Source organism: Lemur catta, chromosome 12 (assembly GCF_020740605.2).
Source record: "Lemur catta isolate mLemCat1 chromosome 12, mLemCat1.pri, whole genome shotgun sequence".
Taxonomy (NCBI): Eukaryota; Metazoa; Chordata; class Mammalia; order Primates; family Lemuridae; genus Lemur; species Lemur catta.
In genome coordinates this window covers 51,471,898-51,495,184 of record NC_059139.1, presented here as the reverse complement: position 1 = coordinate 51,495,184, position 23,287 = coordinate 51,471,898, and the positions used below count along the sequence as shown (strand labels likewise).

General features: G+C 40.5%; 1 protein-coding gene across 1 annotated transcript in view; it reads right to left on the bottom strand.

Moving 5' to 3' along the window:
- The window catches only part of THBS4 (thrombospondin 4), a 48,814-nt gene extending 33,329 nt beyond the window's left edge, over positions 1 to 15,485 (bottom strand). The window contains exons 1-2 of the mRNA XM_045566099.1: positions 15,203 to 15,485; positions 10,962 to 11,165 (exon numbers count right to left, since the gene is read on the bottom strand). Coding sequence (XP_045422055.1) covers positions 10,962 to 11,165; positions 15,203 to 15,290 — 292 coding nt within the window. The 5' untranslated portion in view covers positions 15,291 to 15,485. The remainder of the gene's footprint in view (positions 1 to 10,961; positions 11,166 to 15,202) is intronic.
- Between the last annotated feature and the right edge of the window lie 7,802 nt (positions 15,486 to 23,287).

The following is a 23,287-nucleotide window of genomic DNA, read 5'->3' as shown; positions in this document are numbered from 1 at the left end:
GACAAAGAATCAGAGCAAGAATTCTGGAAGTATAAAAATCAGAGCAAAAGGACACCTCCAAATGAACACACCAGCTCTTTAGCAATGGATCCCAACCAGAATGAAAATATTGAAATGCCAGATAAAGAACTTCAAATATGGATTGTAAGGAAGCTCACTGAAATCCAAGAGAATATGGAAAACCAACTCAAAGAAACTAGAAAAACAATTCAGAAAATGAATGAAAAATTTACGAAAGAGATAGAAATATTTTTAAAAAACAAAATAGAATGTCTGGAAATGAAAAATTCATTTAAGGAAATGCAAAACACAGTGGGAAGCTTTAAGAATAGACTAGACCTAAGCAGAAGAAAGAATTTCAGAGCTTGAAGACAACTCTTTCAAATTAACCCAGTTAGTAAAAAATAAAGAACAAAGAATCCACAGGAATGGACAAAGTCTACAATAAATATGAGATTATGCAAAATGGCCAAATATAAGAATGGTAGGCATCCCTGAGGGTGAAGAAGAAAAAGCACAAGGGCTGGAAAATCTATTTGAGGGAATAATTGAGGAAAACTTCTCTGGTCTTACTGGACATTTAGACATCCAGATACAAGAAGCTCAATGAACACCTGGGAGATTTGTTGAAGAGTAGGAATCACCAAGGCATACCACTATCAGACTGGCCAAAGTTAACATGAATGAGAAACACCTACAAGCTGGGAGCTGAAAACATCAAGTAACTTACAAAGGAAAACCCATCAGGCTAATTGCAGACTTCTCAACAGAGACAAGCCAGAAGGGATTGGGACTCCATCTTCAGTTCTGTCAAACAGAATAATTGCCAGCCTAGAATTTTATATCCTGCAAAATTAAGTTTCATAAATGAAGGTGAAATAAAGACTCTTCCATACAAGCAAACACTGAGGGAATTTTTCATGATCAGACATGCCCTGTAAGAAATACTCAGAATGGGATTATACACAGATCAGCACAATAGATATCCACCAGTGTAAAATCACCCAAAAGCTAAAGCTCACAGCTCATATAAAACAAAATCATACAAGAGGGAAAACAAAGCGATAAAGTACTACCCAACATGATGAACAGAAGAGCATCCCACATATCAATCTATCACTCAATGTTAATGGTCCGAATGCCCACTCAAAAGACACAGGATGGCTGAAATGGGTGAAAACACATAAACTAAGTATCTTCTGTCTCCAGGAAACACATCTAACCCACAGGGACACACACAGACTCAAGGTGAAGGGATGGAAAAATACATTCCACGCAAATGGAAACTAAAAGAGAGCAGGTGTAGCCATTCTCATATCAGACAAAATTGACTTTAAATCAACAATGGTAAATAAAGACAAAGATGATCATTATGTAATGGCATGGGTAGCAATTCAACAAGAAGACATAACAATCCTAAATATATATGCACCTAACACAGGAGCTCCCAATTCATAAGGCAAATTCTACCAGATCTAAGCAAAGAGATAAATAACATTTTAATTGCTGGGGACTTCAACATCCCATTGATAGAGCTAGACAGGTCATCTAAGCAGAAAATAGAGAAAAACTGGACTTAATTAGGGCTCTAGAACAAGTGGAACTAACAGACATTTACAGAACATTCTACCCCCAAACTATTGAATATACATTCTTCTCATCAGTGCATGGGACATTCTCAAAGACTGATCATATCTTAGGCCATAAAACACGTCTTGACAAACTAAAAAAATCAAAACTATACCATGTATCTTCTCAGATCACAGTGGAATAAAACTGGAAATCAATTCAAGAGAAATGGTCAAATCTACAAAGAGTCATGAAAATTAAACAACCTGTTGCTGAATGATTATTGGGTCAACAATGAAGCTAAGATGGAAATCAAAAGATTCCTTGAACTAAAGACAAAGGGGACACAAGCTATCAAAATCTATGGGATTAAGCAAAAGTAGTCCTAAGGAGAAAATTCATAGCCTTAAATGCCTACATCAAAAAGACAAAAAGATCACAAATGAACAACCTAACATCACATCTCAAGGAACTGGAAAAGGAAGAGCAAATCAAACCCAAAGCCAGCAGAAGAAAAGAAATAACAAAGGTCAGAGTAGAACTAAACAAAATGGAAAATAAAAAAATACAAAAGATCAATGAAATAAAAAGTTGGTTCTTTGGAAAGATAAACAAAATGGATAGACCTCTTGCTAGGTTCACCAGGGATAGAACAGAAAGGACCCAAATAAGCTCAATCAGAAAAGAAAAAGGAGATATTACAACTGATACCATAGAAATACAAAATATCATCCATGAATACTACAAAAATCTCTACACACATAAACTAGAAAATGTAGAGGAAATGGAAAAATTCCTGGAAACACACAACCTCTCAAGACTCAATCAGGAAGAAACAGAACTCCTGAACAGACCAACAATGAGCAGCAAGATGGACACAGTAATAAAAATCTCCCCAAAAGCCCCAGATCAAATGGATTCACAGTCAAATTCTACTAGACCTACAAAAAAGAGCTGGTACTTATTCCATAACATTGAGGAGGGAATCGTCCCTAACTCATTCTGTGAAGCCAGTATCACCTTGACACTAAAGCCACAAAACGACACAACAAAAAAAGAAAACTACAGACCAATATCCTTTATGAATATAGATGAAAAATCCTCAACAAAACACTAGCAACTAAATTCAACAGCACATCAAAAAAATAATCCACCATGACAAAGTGGGTTTCATCCCAGGGATGCAGGCATGGTTCAAGATATGTAATTCAATAAATGTGATTCACCACATAAAGAAAAGCAAAAAAAAAGATGATATAATCATCTCAACAGAGGCAGAAAAGCATTTGACAAAATCCAGCACCCTTTCCTGATAAAAACTCTCAACAAACTTGGCACAGAAGGAATATATCTCAACATTAATAAAGCCATATATCACAAACCCACAGCTAACATCATACTGAATGGGGAAAAGTTGAAAACATTTCCACTAAGAACTGAAATAAGACAAGGGTGTCCACTGTGACTACTTCTATTCAACATAGTGCTGGAAGTCCTAGCTGGAGCAATCAGGCAAGAGAAAGAAATAAAGGGTATCCAAATCGAGAAAGAGGAAGTATAATTACTGCTTTTTTCTGATATGCTCTTGTATCTAGAAAATCCCAAAGACTCCACCAAAAGACTCCTGGAATTGAAAAGTAAATTCAGCGAAGTCTCAGGTTACAAAATCAATGTACACAAATCAGTAGTATTTCTACATACCAATAATAGTCAAGCTGAGAGTGAAATCAAAGATTCAATACCATTCACAATAGCTACAAAGAAAACAAAATACTTAGGAATACACTTAATCAAGAAGGTGAAAGATCTCTACAAGGAGAACTACCAAACACTGATGAAAGAAATCACAGATGACAAAAGGAAACAGAAAAATGTATCATGCCCATGGATCGGTAGAATCAACATTGTTAAAATGTCCATACTGCCCAAAGTGACTTACAGATTCAACGCAATCCCCATCATATTAATGTCATATTTTAGAGATCTAGAAAAAATAATTCTATGCTTCATTTGGAACCAAAAAAGAGCCTGGATAGCCAAAGTAATCTTTTTTTTTTTTTTTTGAGACAGTCTCGCTTTGTTGCCCAGGCTAGAATGAGTGCCGTGGCGTCAGCCTAGCTCACAGCAACCTCAAACTCCTGGGCTTAAGCGATCCTACTGCCTCAGCCTCCTGAGTAGCTGGGACTACAGGCATGCGCCACCATGCCCGGCTAATTTTTTCTATATAGATTTTTAGTTGACCATATAATTTCTTTCTATTTTTAGTAGAGACGGGGTCTCGCTCTTGCTCAGGCTGGTCTCAAACTCCTGACCTCGAGCAATCCACCCGCCTCGGCCTCCCAGAGTGCTAGGATTACAGGAGGGAGCCACCGTGCCCGGCCAGCCAAAGTAATCTTAAGCAGAAAGAACAAATTGGAAGGCGTCACATTACCAGACTTCAAACTATACTATTCAAGGCTATAGTAACCAAAACAGCATGGTATTAGTATAAAAACAGAGATGTAGATCAATGGAACAGAACAGAGAACCCAAATATAAAACCTACAACCAAATGATCTTTGACAAAGCAGAACAACAATATACACTGGGGAGAAGAAGCCCTATTCAATAAACGGCACTGGGAAAATTGGATAGCCACATGCAAAAGAATGAAACAGGACCCCTATCTCTCACCACTTACAAAAATTAATTCAAGATGGATGAAATAATTGACTGTAAGGCATGAAACCACAAAAATTCTAGAAGAAAATGTAGGAAAAACTCTTCTAGATAACGGCCTAGGCAAAGAATTTATGACTAAGACCCCAAAGGCAATTATAGCAATAACAAAAATAAATAAATGATACTTAATTACATTAAAAAGCTTCTGCACAGCAAAGGAAATAATCAACAAACAGAAAACCTACAGAAGGGGAGAAAATATTTGCAAACTACACATCTGATAAAAGGCTAATATCCAGAATCTACAAAGAACTCAAACAAATCAGCCAGAAAAAAACAAACAATCCCATTAAAATGTGGGCAAAAGACATGAACAGAAGCTTTTCAAAAGAAGATAGACAAATGGCCAACAAACATATGAAAAAGTGCTCGACATCAATAATCATCAGAGAAATGCAAATTAAAACCATATTAAGATATCACCTTACCCCTGTCAGAATGGCTGTTATTAAAAAGTCAAAAAACAATAGATGCTGGCATGGATTCAGAGAGAAAAGAATCCTTATACACTGTTGGTGGGACTGCAAATTAGTACAACCTCTGTGGAAAACAGTATGGAGATTCCTCAAAGAACTAAAAGTAGAACTACGATTCAATCCAGCAATCCCACTACTGGGTATCTACCCCGAGGAAAAGAAGTAATTTTATAAAAAAGACACCTGCACTCAAATGTTTATTGCAGTACAATTCACAATCACAAAGATGTGGAATCAACCCAAGGGCCCATCAATTCATGAGTGGATTAACAAAATGTGGTGTATATATATATACCATGGAGTACTATTTAGCCATAAAAATAAATGAATTAATGTCTTTTGCAGCAGTTTCAATGGAACTAGAGACCATTATCCTAAGTGAAATATCTCAAGAACGGAAAAAACAAATACCACATGTACTCTCTGATAATTTGGAACTAATCGATGGGCACCCATGGGCACAGAGAGAAGTAAAAGTCATTGGAAATAAAGAAGGGAGGAGGGGTAAAAACCTATCTAACAGGCATAATAAACACTAGGGTGATAGGCACATTTATAGCCCTGACTTAAGCATTATAAAAGCTATCCATGTAACAAAAAAATCACTTGTGCCCCCTTAATATTTTACAATTAAAAAAATGAATGACTTCATAAAATTCTTTTCCGAAGTCAAGATATGTTATGCTCACAGCATCTTTTTGATACATTAGCTTAGAAACTTTACTAGAGAAAAAGTTTGGCATGATTTATTCTTAGTAAACCCTTTTTGTCTTCAAAAAATCCCAGATTTCTTTTCCAGGCAATCCCAAAATACACAAATAATCACATAACCCTCTAGAGGTCTGTCCTAAATTTCACTAGCCTGTGGTTTTCACAGTCCACCTATCCCTTCTTTATAAAAATGGAAACATTTGCCTGTCCCCAGTCCTTTAGGACCTCTCTGTTCTCTGTGATTTCTAAATGTTAACAACAGAGGCTCCACTAACACTTTTTTCACTGAATACCCCAATATATAATTCACCTGGAGGTAGATAATTAAACTCACTAAAGAGACTGGGTCTTAGTCTCAAAGCAACTCAGCTATCTCCTCATCTAGCTTGGGTTTTGTTTTCTTTTAACCATTCTTAACAATTTGAAGAATATTTCCCTTGATGAGTAAAATAGAAACAAAGACCTGACTATTTATGACTGATCTCAGCCATCTGTTAATCTTGCATTACCTATTTGAGGCAGTGGGTTTATTCCTTTCTTATTCTGAATGTAGCTGAAAACATCCTTTTTATTATCTTATGTGTAAATTACTATTTTGACTCAATTAGGTTTCAGCTTTTCTATCCTAATTATTACAGTGTTGTGTCAAATTTTAAAATTCTTTTCATCTTCTGCATATGACTGCTTCAAAATTAAGCTCATTCAAGGGCATCTCATTAGGAATATTGTGAAAGTTAAAAGCGAAGATGAGCATTGATCTTTTAACACAGTCCTCATACACTGTAAAGGCTCCATAAATATTATTATTGTTTGAGGCCCTTCATCTTTCCCCACTCATTATTGCATCCACAATTTTAATTTTTAAAGCTCTTGGATCTCTCAAGCTGTATTTTTGTTTAGCTTGCAAGCTTCAGAACCACCACTCTGAACTATTTGATGTCTTCCATCCTTAGGCCAAAAGGAGTTTGACTGACTCTCTCTGGTCATTACAGCAAAATCTTTGGGTTCATTTCCACAGCACCAAGTTATTCTTCTGTAACAATCAAATTAATACTAAAAGTAGTAGTTACTCTTGTTTTCTTTTTCTGAAAGTTAAAACTGTCATCAAGGCGAGAGCCGAGAGTTCACCAAACCATCATCTTTGGAAGACAGTTGCCTAAATAGTAGACATCTTTTTATCTATCTATCTTATACTATTTTAGAACCTGAAAATTTTACTGAGCCGCATAGTATAAAGAAAATTATTATACCTTATATAATTCAGTTACTGCACTCATCCTGTGAGGTAGCTTTTATCACCCCACTATATAGACAAAAAACTGGGGCTAAGAGAGATTCAGAGATGTATTCATGGTGACACCACCAGTAAGATTTTTGGCTATGACTCAAACTCAGGATACTAACTGGAATGTTGTCTCTATGCCAGATTCTAAAAGAGAATCAATCATATCTTCTATCCATCCAAGTGGTTTCTGTAGACTGCTTATTTCTATCAAGATTATACCATCTATATTACTAATTATCTGACAGATCATTTCTACCAGAAATACCACCTGTTTTCTCTTATATCCTCATCCAAAAGGTCTTCAACAATTCATTCTTTTAAAAAGAACCTTTTTTTTGAGCACCTGTGTCATATATTGTGAAAGTCCAGAATTTTCACAAGGGTGTATGTCTTCTTTAATGAACAAGTCTACTTTTCTCAGCCTCCATTTATTTTTTTCAATCTGTTCATGAGCCACTTCCATGTACAAGGCACAGTGCTAGGAGGTGCTGCAGTAAATACAAAGGGCTTTTCAGTCCCTGCATTCAGAAAGCTCACAACCAACTGGGGAGAAAACCTAGAAATAATTCAAGATGTAAGGTGAACTAAGATTAGTGCCTTCTTAAGAGGTACAAAACCACATAAGGAAAAATATCAGAAGGTGTTACAGATCTGTCTTGAATGTGGAGGATTTTGGTGTCTTCACATGGTGCAGGACATGTACCAGGGGGAGGAGAGGGCAGGAGCAAAAGGATGGAGGAGGACAGGCAGCATGAATGCACCCAGGGAATGGCACCAGCCCACCTAGCTGAAGCACAGTGTGCGTGGAGGCTAGAATGAGGGATAAACTGGAAAGGCTGGTTGAGGTCATGCAGTGGGAACCCTGAATGCCCAGTGGAGGCAGGTGGTGGGCCTTATTCAGTTTGGAATGGGAGTCGCTAGAGGTCTCTGAGGTTAACTGTAACTTTATCCAAACTGTGTTTTGTGAATAGTAATGAGGTGGCCTTGGGTAGGATGACTTGGAGAGAGTGACAGTAGAAGCAGAGAGCTCAGTGGCAAACTCATTCTTTGCAGTCTCCATTTGCTACATTTTAGTTTGTTCCAGGAGCTCCTCTGGAGCTCAGACAACCAAATCCTGCTCTTTGATACTCTTGTGTAGGCACCCTCCTTACTCCCCCAAATCATGGACTTTAATGGAGAGAAGGATGTGTTTTATTTCCTACTCAGGTGTTTTAAGTCAGAAGAGATACATTTGGATTTCTTCTGTTTTATTGTTTCCTGTGCAATTCAACAGAAGAGATCAACTGACCTTTGCTTGCAGTTTACCATCCAGGAATATAATTCCCCCCCGCCTCCATAAATTATGTCAGGCCAGCATTGCCACTACGGAATACCCTCAATGGGGCGTCACACCACATGCCATGTCTTTTTCCTGGATTTGATGGACCCAATGACTTTTTTTTTTTTTTTTGAGACATAGTTTCACTCTGTTGCCTAGGCTAGAGTACAATGGTGTCATCACAGTTCACTACAACTTCAAACTCCTGGGCTCAAGCAACTCTCCTGCCTCAGCCTCCCAAGTAGCTGGGACTACAGGTATGCACCACCACACCTGGCTAATTTTTCTGTTTTATAGAGACGGGGTATTACTCTTGCTCAGGCTGGTCCCCAACTCCTGGCCTCAAGTGACCCTCCTGCCTCAGCCTCCCTAGTTGCTGGAACTACAGGCATGAGCCACTGTGCCTGGTGATTCCTCCCCACACCCCCCAATATTTTCTAAGAACTGTGTATTTTCCTTAACAGGATGATGCAGGGTGGAGAGTCGTTCATCTTTGAACCCTTCATCTCAACTCTTTCATCTTCTCCCCTAAAAATTTCAATCAGCTGGTATTTACAACTGACTCACATTACTGGTGATTCTTCAGAGGAAATACACTAACAACCCCCTTACCCTCCACTTACCTGCCCATATATCCAGTGTTACTTCTGCCCATATAGAGTGAACTGAAAGAATCAGTTCAGGGGAAGTTGCTTCCTTGTGTTTCCCAGCAACACAGACTCTCCACAATGGGGTCACACATACTGGCCCATTTAGAAATAGAGCGTGAGATGCAGTGAGGGGGAAAGCTAGAGCAGAGTTTTTCCCTCTATAGAGGACCTTCTAGCATTAAGCTGGATGAGCTGAAAGAAAAATCTTTCCAATGCCTCTAAAACAGTTTAGTGAGAAGCTGCTGCTCTACAGATGAACAGTGATTTTTACAGATCACAAATGGAATCACTGGGTTGTTAGAAGATGAGCAGTTCCTTCAATAGATATTAGGCAAAATGGGGCTGTTTGATTCAAGGCAGAGAGGGGGCAAAATCACCTCTCATCAGGGCAGAAGATGGGGCACAGGGGGCAGGAAGGGTTGAACCATCTGCTGCCCATGTCCCTAGACTTGCTGCATTATCTGAAACCTCCCCACAGCCCCTGAGAGGCTGAGAGGCACAGAGAAAGCAGACTCGGGAGGGGGTGGGAGGAGGGAAGGAGGATGTTGGAATTTGACATAAAAGAAGGGTTAAAGTTCCATTCCTTTTTCCTCTTAACTCTATAGTCCTATGAAAGCTAAGAATTAGGCACTTCTTTCAGCGCGTAATGACTGCAGATTTAAGTGTTCAATCACAAGTCGAATTTAAGAGAGAGTCTGAAACACTAGGAAGTGTCTACTTTATAAAGCAAACCGAAGTAAATATAAAACCTAGCCAGAAGGACCAGTCCTCCTATTTTATTAAATGCATGAGGCAGCACGAACACGCATCTGTCACATTCCTCAGTAAACAGGAACAGGTGTTGTCCCCACGGCACGGGCGGAGGGGAAGGCAATGAAAAATAGTGACCATTTTCTTTGGGAGTCATTACTCAGTGCTAGTAACTCACTATGACAGCAAAACAGATGACCACAGAGGGATCAAACAGGTCTGTGTAAATTGGCACAAACAGGTAGAAAAGAGAGCTGTTCACTCTGTTCTACCGGGTGAGGTATATTCTCTTGGGTGATCAAGGCCAGTGAGGTGCTTGCGGAGCTAGGAGTTAGGTCTGCTAAGCCATGGGCTTCCCAGGGAACAAAAGAATGGTGGGGGAAGCTGTCATGGGCTAAATGTTTGTGTCTCCCCACCACCCATGCATACACTGAAGTTCGAATCTTGAAAGTGATGACATTTGGAGGTGGGGCCTTTGGGAGATAATTAAGTTTAGATTAGGTCCTAAGGGTGGGACCCTCATTATGGGAATAGTGCCTTTATAAGAAGAGACACAAGCAAGCTTGCTCCCTCTCTCCACCATGTGAGGACACAATAAAAAGATCATCATCTGGAAGCCAGGAAGTGGGTCCTCACCAGGAACTGAATTTGCTGGTGCTACGGTCTGGTTATGGTTTATTTGTCCCCACCAAAACTCACGCTGAAATTTGGTTGGGACGTGGGGCCTAGTGGGAGGGTCATGCAGGTCGATCTCTTACGAATGGCTGGGTGCTGTTCTCTCAGTAGTGAGTGAGCTCTTACTCTCAGAAGACTAGACTAGTTCTCGAGGGAATAGCTTAGTTCCTGAGTGGGCTGTTGGAAAGCCAGGATGCCCCCCAGGTTTTCCCTGCTTCCCGCCTGTCCACGTCCCCTTTGACCTTCTCTATCATGTTGTGGCACAGCATGAACGTCCTCACCAGAAGCCAGGGTCGTGTCCTTGAACTCTGCCTATAGAACCGTGAGCTAAATAAACCTCTTTTCTTTATAAATGATCCAGTCTCAGGTATTCTTTTATAGAAATACAAAATGGACTAAGACATCCAGCACCTTATTCTTAGAGTTACCAGCCTCCAGAACTGTGAGAAATAAAAGTCTATTTTGTTATAGCAGCCTGAGCTAGGACAATGGCCTAATTGTCCTGGCTCCTGTCCCTTCCAGAACTGGCCTCAGAATAATGTGAGAATGGGACTATGTCAAAAGGCATCTTGGCCACAAGCAATTCTTCCTTTTTTCTCCCAACATTGCCTCTTCCCCTCCCCCCAGCCCCACTTCCCCATTTAGGTAAATGTACAGTAAGAAGAACTTGATATTGAAAACTGAAATGAACACTGGGTGAGAATAAAATTATACAAAGGAATGAGCCATCTTGAGGAAAATAGACCCCAAATCCTAGAATAGGAAAACAGGATTTTTAAGAAAACGATTTCTACAGATTTTCTTACCTTTGTTTAAGCGTCCCATCACAGTAAATTCAAAATATTTGCTGTTGTCAGTTGAAGAGTAAAGGCCAAAGATGGTGGCTGAGCTTTTCGTCTGCAGCTTGAAGGTGGAGATCACAAAGAGATCATTCAGGGTGGGGTCTGTTAGGAACGGCTGCAGAACACCTGGGTTCAGCCTCTGACTGGAGGACTGGAGAAGGTCAAACACTGGGGAGAAGTGGGAAAGGGGCAGTCAGTGAAAGATTCAACTTTGGGGAAAACACGTTTGTTTGGGGGTGGGACAATGTGACAGCAAGCTATGAAATAATAACTCATCTTGTAATCCCTTTTCCACATTGCCAAACTCACTAGTTCTTCCCTGTCACTTTTATAGCGACTGGACATTTGAACCAGAAGAAATATAGCACAGTATTCATCAGTGAGTATAGCCCTCGAGAGAAGACTCAATTTGTAAACACAAAATTGGATTTGGCTGAACAAGTGGCTCTGAAAATGCCCACTAGGAAAAACGCTAAAGGCTTAAAGTACAAGGGGGACTGGTGAAGCATCCAAGCCGTTGTTTTTCTCACGTCCTCAAGAAGTGAATTTCTGTCATCTGGTCCCTTATGTACCTCCAGGACCAGAGCCAATTGTATTTTCCTGGTCAGTGACAAATGACAGGAATGCAGCAGAAATCACGGATGGGGTAGATGTGCTGTCGGCAAAATGATTTGCTACCTTTGTGAGACCTAAGTGTTCCCTTTGTGCCTTTATAATTCTCCAATATTTCTGTTAAAGAAAATCGCAATGTGGAAACAAAACAAAACAAAATGATGTAGTTTCTATTTCTTGACTGTATCTTGACCAATAGAGTTGATCTATAAAAATTAGAATTTATATTTGTATAAGTTGCTTTTGATCAAGCAAACAGCATTTTCTCTCAGAAACTAATATTTAGAAAATCTATGAGAGAGTATGTCCAGAGCCATTTAAAAGGCAAAGGACAAATTTGGGTAATACTCCCTAGAAGTCATTTAATATTTCTACTAGTTTATGCAAATATTATTTGAACAATTCCATATCCCTAGGAATTTCAGCACCTAGAGCTGTCTTTTGGATACAATAATCTGGTTACCAAAAGGGTAATATTAATAATTTATAAAGAGCTCTTATCAATAAAATAATAAGCATTCTAATAGAAAAATGGTCAAAAAACATGAAAAAACAATTTATGGAAAAAGAATTACAAATGACCATTAAGTATATAAATAAACATTCAGGTTTTTACCTAACAATGAAGGTATTGCTAACTTAAACAAGATATTATTTTCACCATCAAATTGGAAAACTAATGAAAACAATAATACCCAACTGCTTGTGAGAGTTCAGGAAAATGGCACTCATATACTACTAGGTAAGATTTAAACTAGTATAAACATTTTGGAGACAGTTTAAATAACAGCGTCAAAGCCCCTAAAACATGCATCCTCTTTGATCTAGCAATTCTATCTATAGGAATTTATCCTAAGGAAATTATGGATAATGTAAATGATTTAGGTACAAGGATATTCGCCACTGGTGGTAATTCTAGAATTTCTATTTAGGAAAGAATTAGCTGAAAATCTAATTGGAAGAGGGGTAAACCTAAAGCTCTGTTGGCATAGCACTTTGATATGACAATGTAATCTGTCCTTAGCAAACAAAGAAGGACTCTGCAGAGACTAAGAGGTTGGCTGAAGCCAACTCAAGCCATCCTGTGGCACTGTACTTGTTCAATAAATTATCATTTATAGTATCAAAACACTGGAAATAGGGTATAGCATAGCCTTGGCTAAATACATGTGATCCTTCCAAAGAGCAGAATATTATCTATTTTAAAAATGTAGCTGAATATTTACAAATGTGGAAAGATGTTTATGCTATATTAAGCAAAAAAAGATCATAAAACTATATGTATAAGATAATCCCATTTGAAATATATATTTGCATAGAAAAATATTTGAAATGAAAGACAATGCAACATGTTAACATTAACAGAAGCTACGTCTGGGTTGTATAAGTTTTTAATTTCCTCTTTTATTTGTGTTTTATTTTTGCTTATCCAATTTCTATTTTCTCTATGCTGAACAGGTACTGCTTCTATAATAAGAAATGAATTGCTAAAACAAACAGGCAAAAACCTAGTTTTTCAACAATGTCTACTCTTTTTCAAAGACAGTTTGTCTTCAAACTACATCTATAATTTTTCTTCACGTGTACCAGAGGTCCTTACACAATAATGAATTTAATACTAGAAGTGTTAGAAGGCAGAACACCTATTCTGCTCCCTCTAGCACCCACATCCCCAAACGATGAAGACTGTTGCCTACTGCAGTTCAGACGGGAAATTGGATTTCTTAACTTCCAGAGAATTGGAAACTTTTCATCTCCAGCAATGAGGGCAAATGGAAATATGGCAATAAGTTTAAAAGTTCCTTTCAGGGCATCTTCAGAAAAGAGATGTGTGTTTAAGGTATGGGAACTGCTTTCAAAACTAAACTCTTAGCACTCTTGATTCTTGCTTTGACTATGAACAGGACCATAATTTAACTCAAACTAAACTTGCTATATTTCAATCTATGGTTCGTCTGATCCATTTGCTTTTTTCCCAAGAGGCAGAGCTTGGATTAGTTAGTAATGAATACAGAGAGTGTTTTGAAAAGGAAATGAGACATTACCATTTTCTATTAATGTTGTTATGTTTTTGTAAAAACGCCAGGATCTAAGCACAACTCTCTAGTTTTAGAGGTGAAATTACTGCTACCAATGAGCCCAGCTACCATGGTATGTAAATTGAATACATACTTATTTAAGACTAGCAATGCAGCTCAGAGGAAGAAGAGATAGCAAATTATGCTTTGAGCTGGTAATTGCAGACTAGATAACTCAACAAAAGGATCTATCAGAAACTTGACTTAATCAGATCAGATCGTCTCCAGAAACTAAGTTAACCAGATAATTTAGGTTGTATAGCTTGAGTTCAAGTCTCCATAAAACGGCCAGTTCTAAGAGGAAGCAGAATCCACACCTCAAGCACACCATGAAGTTGTGTGTTCAAATGTCAAGAGTTTATATAGTACAACATAATACAATCCATGAATTCAAACTGGCCAAATAACATCTGCAACAAGAAAACTTTCGAATTGTGTTAAAAAGCTTCCTTTTTTACCTTCCAAGAAGCACAGGGCTCAATACATATTACAGATTACGGCATTTCAAATATTTCAAACTAAAAATTAGCAGTACAGCGCCCTCTGAAACCACAATTCTGGCTGCCTGGTCCAGAATCAAAATGAGTTACGTGGTGAAATGCAGCTTAATGGGTGATTTGATTACTGCCGTGGGAGGAGGGGATTTGAGAACACCCTCACAGGCATTCTTTGATCTGGCATCGTGAGGAATAACAACATTTACTTCAAGTTGTGTGTCTTTTCCAGTTTTACTTCCTTAGTCAGTAATAAATCAACCAAGCCACCGAGTTCAAACCAATGAAGGTCACCACTGACCAGTCAGGGCCAGTTAGAGCCCTAAGGCTTTTTTCTCGCTTAAATCATTTCTTCCTTTTGATCTTTACAAAAAAAATTCTGTTTAACCTTAAGTGCTTTCTGCCCAATGGCTATTTTCACCCCATCTCACACTGGGGTTTGAGGTTTATCCAGGTATCTTTCCACATTATTTATTGAATTTTTATGGAAAAAGACCGATTTCTCAGCCCTTCCTATTTACCTCAGGAATCCAGAGATCAAGCCTACTCCTGAAAAAGCCTTTGCTTTTGGGGGATCCAAGTAAAGTCAGAGCAGAAAATGGGGGGGGGGGGTGGCAGGGCAAATAAGGTAATGATGCGCCGTTCAAGGCTGAGCGGAGGCCCAGGGCTGCAGGGGTCAGAACCGGGCTTCGTACAGAACCTGATCGCACCCTGCACCAGACATTACATGTCAGGGGTCTAGGGTCGTGTGGCAAGTTCTGAAGTAACCCCCACGTCTTTGCATAGACTGAAAACAAATTTGTACTCCCCAAACTGTTGTTCAGAAAAGTGGTCTCTTCGTTGGATAAGCGAATTTCAGAAAATTCTAGACTCTAATCACCGTTTCCAATCACAATATGCTTTGCCTCGGCCCCAGAGGAACAGAGAGGGGCCGAGCAGGGTCCCAGGAGCACAGGTCCGAGCCGCACGAGCCGGGCCGGACCCGGCGCCTCCTCCCCGCGCCCGGCCCGAGCCCACTTACCCTGCGGGGTGGCCTGGGCGCCGGCCCCCAGCCACGGCTGCAGGGCCAGGTGCAGCAGCAGGAAGGCGGCTCCGCGCCGGGCCAGCATGTTGGCTGTCCCTACGCCCTGCGGGGCTCGCGGGCGACGGCGACGTCGGCCCTGCCTCGGTGTCCCCGGGCGGCGCGCTGTGCCTCGCTCGGGGCTGTCCGCGGCGGCGCAGGTGGCGGGTGCGCGGCGCCCGGGCGGCCGTCGGGGGGGGCGCTGGCGTCCCGGCTGCGCGCAGAGCGGGGGCAGCTGGCGGCTGGGCTGGGCGGCCGGGCCCAGCGCTTTATGGTCCGCCCGGCCGGGGGCGGGGGTTGCGGGGGAGGCCGGAGGCCGGGCGGCCCCCTTGGCGGGGATCCCCTGTCACCGGGAAGAGCGGGGCCGCCGAGAGAAAGGCGCGGGTGTGGGGACGGGAAGGAGCCCGGACGGACTAGGGCCTGCGGGGGGCGTAGGGTTTAGGAGGGTGGGAAGAGCGAGGCCGGGCAGTGGAGGCTGGAGGGAGAGGAGGGCTGGGCAGAGGCACGCACGGGGACAGGGGGAGATGGGGAGCAGGGCGCGAGGCGAGGAAGAAAGCGACGCTGACCCGTTAGCTTTGGGAACCTTCAGTCCCCCACCCCTCATACTCTGTTTTCTAAAAAGAACATCATTTGGCTTTTAACGCCCAGCTTGGGTTCCCTTCCGAAAGAATCCTGAAGGCTCTCCAGGAACGTTCTGCCTCCTAAAGTGGTCCAGAGAGCAATTAGTTTCTTTTACTTCTTCAAGCTTTTCTTGAATACTTGAAATGTTGAATATTTTTTTCCTATCGAGTTTTGATACATGAACAGTGAACGCTGGAAAGTTTTTGTGTTTTTAATGGAAATAAAACACGTCTCAAGGAATCCACCCAAACAGAGCCATTTGCAGGTTGGTGAATCTGTGCTTTATAGGGAATTTATTTGCAGTTCTGTGTCCAAACACCCTGCTGGCCCACCTTTATTCCGCTCCCCCGGAAGATTCCGTGTGGTAGTTTAAAGGCATATATGGGGGTAGGACCTGTAAGAAATGGCAGGAACGGAAGTAAGTAGTCTTCCTCCTAGGCAAACCCCTGAGAATGATATGGATTAACTAGAGGAAAAAATATTTGATAAATAACAGTGGCAAAACTTCCCCTCTGTAACAATCTCAACTCATGGAGAACACCAGCAACGTATTGCTGTTCCTATCTCTTATGCCCTAAAGAATTCCATTGCAAAGTTTAAGAAGCTATCTGCCACAAACAGGGAGATTAATGCACCATCTTATTCCCAAACTGTCCTTAGAATAACCTGTCAGCAATTATGATTCCATTTAGAGCTAATGACCTACAGATTTGTGAGCTATCTTCAGCGCTCTCTTCTGTTAATATTTGAGGTCTAACACAGCTTCCTTTAATTACACTGAAGTGTAATTACACAATTACACTAAAGTCATTCTATGGAATGGGGCACCATATGTCTACATATGAGAGAGCACTGAAGAAACACAAAGGGTGTATGCACATCTCTAACAATGTGACTGTAAACTAATGAGATGGACTAGACTTGGGAATCTTCGAGTCCCCTAACTGTGTTCCCAGGAGTGGCCTGGGTTGGAATGGGATCCAGGCTCCCAACCTGTGCTTCAAGCAGAACAGCCTTGCTTTTATATGTTTTGTACAATGGACTTTAGAGTGTAAGATTTTATGTGAAGAGAGAGTTTGGAAAGTCACTATTCAGTGGCTCTCAGCTGATTGGGTACATCAGAATCTCCTGGGGCACTTAAAAAAACACAAATTAGGTGGCTACAAGGAACAAATGAAACCAATGATCAAAAGAAGCAGTTAGTATACTATATTGCACCGTACCCTATTCTGACACATAAAATAGGACTACTCCCTAAATGAGTCACTGAGCAAGCCTAGTAGATGCCTGTGAGAGTTCTTGTGCAGTGTGCCAGACATCGCCTGCTTCCTCTCACATCTAGTGTTAACCCTTCTTCTGCATCCTTGTTTGGATAAAATGGGAGACTAGAAAGTGATAAGAAGGTAGACGGTAGAAACTAGAGTATTTCCCTCCCTCTGACCTGAATGGATGCATCTTCTTTGTGACTCTTGCAGGTCAGGTCCACCATGGCTCTAGCTTTTGCCCTGTCACCTTTTGTTCCTGCAGCCATGGAATTAGAGGTTGCTAAAATGTGGATGGCCTCACTGTTCCCTCTTTGGCATCTCAGTTCTTCTATCACTTATGTAACCATTTCCCTGTACTAAATTTCTTCTATTTAAAATATCTAGAGTGGTTTATGTTTTCCTGGTATGTACAAACAGGACTAAACTGTAAGTTATTTGAAGGCAGATACTACGCCACTCATCTTTGCTTAGTTATCTTTGCTAGAAATCTCCAATTCCTAGCAAATTCCCAGCAAAACAGCTTGCATATATAGGCACCCAATAAATTTTGGTTGAACTGGATGACTACTAAGTACAATCGAGAAACAAAAGAATCAAATGACTTTCTGTTAGCCTAACAAAACTTACAACCTAGTTTTGCTTCCAGAGAACCTATATTTTTAAGAAGCCATTCATTGGGGATTCTCAGTAAACTTTCTCTTCATGTCCTCAGAATCAAGAGGAAATTTGATTATGATTAAATAAGCAATGAAATCTATGGTAAAGGAGATGAAAGAGTTAGTTTCATTTCTGTGCCCCCTCTTGTTAAAAGATTTGTTGTACTTATACTGGATTTTATTTTAATAATGTATTAATTTGTTTAATTTTTTTCCTACTATCCGACTGTGAACTCCTTAGGACTATCTCATTTATTTTTTCAGCACCAATTCCAAGTACAGTGCCTAGAACTTAATAGTGAATAGATCGTTGAATTGACTTTCCTTCACTTAATACTGTAAACTAGGCTAAGAGTTCTGATATGTTAGTAATCCATCTGTAGGTGCAGTAGGTTGCAAAAATGGCCCCAATTCTTTATTCTTTTGTATACACATCTTTTGCCTTCCCATGGCTTGGCATGTAACTTGCTTGGCCAATTGGATTTTAGCAAAAGAGCCACCACAAGCAGAGACTTAAAAAGTGCTTGTGTGATTGTGCTTGCTTGCTCCTGCCCCTCTGCCTTTGCCATTACAGCATGCCTGTGCTAGCCTATGGAACGATGGGAGGCATGCGGCAGAGCACAGTCACCTAGGCAAAGCCAGCCAAGATGAGCTGACTGCTGACTCAGGTGAATGAGTTCAGGCAAGATCAGCAGAGCTGTCTAGGTGACTCCAGACAAGTGAGCAATAAACATTTATTTTTGTATACCATTGAGGTTTGGGGACTGTTTCTTATGTAACACCATTATTGCAATAGATAACTGATATTGCTAGATTTCCCTTCTTTTCTAGTTGTTGTAATATAGAGTATAATTCCATTTTTGATGTTTCACTGCTGACAACTTTCAAGCCCCACCAGTTCCCTTCCTCTCAGCCCCCTTCTGGCAAACTGACAAGAAAGCCCAGGTGCTCCCTCCTTTGGTGCTAGCAGGAAATCCCAGTGGTGCACAGGAATCCTCACCACTGCCCCCCCTCTAACCACCATAAAAATCCCACAGCCATTCTCCTTTCCCTGCTCTCTCAGGTGAATGAGTTCTCAAGCCATTTTCAGCCAAGCTTAGGAGCCCATCCTTCTTTCCCCCAAAAACCTCATTATGTGAGCAATAAACCTTTTAAACCCTTCTGCTGCACGTGTGACATCATCATTAATCTTGACATCCAAACCCAATTTTGAGAGTAGGGGCATGTATCTTGCTCCTGCAGGGTGACTACAGTATTGTTCTTCAGAAGCAGGAGAAATCACTCATAGTATGCACTGCTATTTGGCACAACTAAGTAGAAGTTTTATACATATTTATTAATTGATATATGTATACAATTACAATTAGTTATGTCACGTTTTCACTTGAATTCTTGAAGGAAATAGAAATGGAATATACTTATTAGCATTAAAAGATGGATTATATTCTACTGGGTGATGAAATTTACACCATAGAACTGGGAAATGTATACTTTGCACCTCTATTTAGTTTACTGTTAATAACAAAGGAAGATGCTTAAATGACAGGAAATAGCTCTTCTAAACATGACTTAGCACAAGTAAGGGCCCCTTAAATGAACCAGAGGGCTTTTGATTAGTGTGCAATTCAAAGTAGGAATTTTTTTTTTTTTTTTTTTTTTTTTTTTTAGAATTTAGAAGATATTTTGCTTTAGCAATCAGGTACTGAAGATTAGTGAAGCAAGAAGAGTGAAAAATCGTTCATTTTTAATCTCACTAAGGCTCTCAGTAGACTCTATATAAAAAAACCCCTCTCATTAATTTCTTTAATATACTTCACTAAATAACATGTAAAACTCCTTAGAAAAATAGCCATAAATGTAATTGCGAGGACATTTGTTATAGTTAATAACTATTAATATTGTAACTATATATACTGAACTTGAAATATAGAGAGAGTTTTGACAACTAGAATCTCTTACCTTCATTAAGCAATACATTAGTCAATCCACATGGTGGTTCCTACAATGTTTAATGACAATAATGATTATTGTGCCAAGAAAATCCCAAACTTAGTGCCAGATGTCAAAATGTATTTGCTAGGAAAATATGATGCAGAGTGCAATGAAATAATATGACATAAAACAAACTACAAAATACACTAAAATTACATCAGTTTGGGTGTAAGGAGTTTAGAATTTGGGATGATTTGATTTGATTTGGGTTGAGGTTCATCTATGGGGAAAAAAAGGTTTGTAGGCAAATGAATAGTTATTACTTGAATTCCTGGGGGCATGTTTAACCTAACTAAAAGAACTAATACATGAAGGATTTTAGGCCGGGCGCGGTGGCTCACGCCTGTAATCCTAGCACTCTGGGAGGCCGAGGCGGGTGGATCGCTCGAGGTCAGGAGTTCGAGACCAGCCTGAGCAAGAGTGAGACCCCGTCTCTACCAAAAATAGAAAGAAATGATTTGGACAGCTAAAAATCTATATAGAAAAAATTAGCCGGGCATGGTGGCACATGCCTGTAGTCCCAGCTACTCGGGAGGCTGAGGCAGTAGGATCACTTAAGCCCAGGAGTTTGAGGTTGCTGTGAGCTAGGCTGATGCCACGGCACTCACTCTAGCCTGGGTGACAAAGCGAGACTCTGTCTCAAAAAAAAAAAAAAAAAAAAAAAAAAAAGGATTTTAGTAGTTAACTTTCAACAGGAAAATTGGTGCTGCTAACTACAAATGACCTCTAACTAAGTTCATAAAGGAACTGGACTAGATAACTGTAGTTCTTTCCAAATCTAAATTCTAAAATTATGTAGTTTTTGCTATCCAGTCATTGACAAAAGTATTGCGTTAGAAAGAATATTTGCCTATTAGGCATGAAATCTCAATTAGAGTTTCTTCTCATTAATATAATCAGTTATCCAACACATAATTATTATGTGTCCATTCATTAATTCACTCAACAAATATTTATTGGCAGTCTTCTAGAATGTGTCCAGCACTGTGTTAGGCAATGGGCACGCACAGATGGATGAAGCACAGTTCCTGCCCTCCAGCTCATCATCTACTCAGACAAATAGATGATACAAACAATATGATAAAGACTATAAAATGGAGATGTGTCCTAAGAAATAAGGAAGTACTGGGAAGAAAGCAACTTGTAGCTAGAGTGAGTTAGAAAAGACTTCCTAGAAGAGCTGGCTTTTCATTTGGGTCAGGAAAGATGAGGAGCCATTCTCTAGGCAATAAAATAAGGGGAGAGCATTGCAAGTAGGGGGAATGCATGTTATATGCAAGACCACAGAGAGAAATGTCAATCTGTCTGGGGCTCCGACCTAGGCAACTTAATGGATTGTGGTGCCATTCACTGAGACACTAGGGGTAGGTAATGATTTGGCTTAGCCATGTGGAGTGGAGTTTAAGACATCCAAAGGGAGCTGTCCAATAGGCATTAGTTACATGGGTTTGTAACTCTCAGGAGGGAGGCTTATAGGTGTGGGCATCTTTAATTTATAGGTAGTAACTAAAGCTGTAGGTATAGATGAGACTACCTAAAAAGAGTGTGTATAATGAGAAAACAGAGGAACACTAGAGAATGCTAGCATTAAGAGACCAGTAGAAGGAGAAGCCAGCAATAAAGACTGAAGTATATTAAAGAAAAATCTGGAAAGTGCAGTGTCAGGGAGGCATGGTGAATAGCAACAAATACTGTGGAGAGGTCAGACCAGATAAGGTCTGAAAACTGTGCTTGGTGTTATCAACACGGAAATCACTCGTGACTGTGTTGAAAGCAGTTTGAAGGAGCAGTATGGGTGAAAGAAAAGCGGAGTATTGCCATTTGAGAAGGGAGGATGACAGGATAGGAAGCAGAGATAGTAAGGGTAGGTAACTTTTAAGAAGCTTGGGCCGGGAGAGGTGGCTCACGCCTGTAATCCTAGCACTCTGGGAGGCCGAGGCGAGTAGATCGCTCGAGGTCAGGAGTTCGAGACCAGCCTGAGCAAGAGTGAGACCCCGTCTTTACTACAAAAAATAGAAAGAAATTATCTGGCCGACTAAAAATATATATAGAAAAAATTAGCCAGGCATGGTGGCACATGCCTGTAGTCCCAGCTACTCGGGAGGCTGAGGCAGTAGGATCGCTTAAGCCCAGGAGTTTGAGGTTGCTGTGAGCTAGGCTGACGCCACGGCACTCACTCTAGCCGGGCAACAGAGTGAGACTCTATCTCAAAAAAAAAAAAAAAATGAAGTTTGCCTGTGGCTGGGCACGGTGGCTGTAATCCTAGCACTGTAATCCTAGCACTCTGGGAGGCCAAGGCAGGAGGATCGTTTGAGCTCAGGAGTTCGAGACCAGCCTGAGCAAGAGTGAGACCCCGTCTCTACTGAAAAAAAAAAAAAAACAAAGAAATTAGCTAGACAACCAAAAATATATAGAAAAATTAGCCGGGCATGGTGGCACATGCCTGTAGTCCCAGCTACTGGGGAGACTGAGGCAGAAGGATCGCTCGAGCCCAGGAGTTTGAGGTTGCTGTGAGCTAGGCTGACACCATGGCACTCCAGGCAACAGAGTGAGACTGTGTCTCAAAAAAAAAAAAACAAAAAAAAAAAAACACTTTCTGTGAAGCAGAAAGTGGATATAGGGAAGTAACTGTGTAGCAGATATAGGAATGTATTTTGATTTAGGTAGAATAGGGCACAGCCAGGGAGGGAGTAGTTGTTTTGTGACTTTTCTTAATCAAGGGACACTAAAACTATAACTAGCGGTGGTCTAGGAAATTTGATATTTTCTTATAATGGTTTTTCATTTTATGTGTCATATCACCCCTCTAAAGATGTAAGCTTCACAAGAATGAAGGCTGTGTGATAGATGGTAACAGAATTCCCATCCTGGGCATTTATTATCTCCTATAACATGAAGTCCAGAGGGAGAGAGTTGTAGGGGTACTTTGGTGAATTAACAATGTTATGCCTCTGGATCAACTATTGGATTTTCCTCATGGTTATAAGATAGCTACTGCAGCTCTAAACATTATATCTATACATGATATTCAAAGCAGGACACATAGGGGAGGGGAGGGTTTCTGCTCTTATGGTTCTCTCCCTTTCTTTTTTTCCAGTGAGGAAAGCCTTTCCCAGAAGCACCCCAATAGACTTCTCTTTAGGCCTTACTGTCCAGGAGTGGGTCACAGACATACCCACATGTTGTCTGCCAGGAAGGGTGGGAATGTGATGATCTGGTGTTTTCATCCTCTGTTATGAGAGGTAGACTCTATAGGAAGAAAGAAAGAGAAGAGAATGGATTACTGACCATGCCAACACGATGAGATACAGGCTGTCTTCCACTTCATTAGTGCCCACTGCAGTACTGGGTGTTTACAGGTGAGTCTTTGGCAAATGGTCTTCATTCTCTTGTGAGGTTTATGGTGCGATAAAACAAATACGTGGGGCTAGAAAGGAGAAGTAATGTACCAGCAAATCAGAATGGGAATGAGGGTATAGGGGAAAAGTGGACAGGCCGGAAAAAAGGGGAAA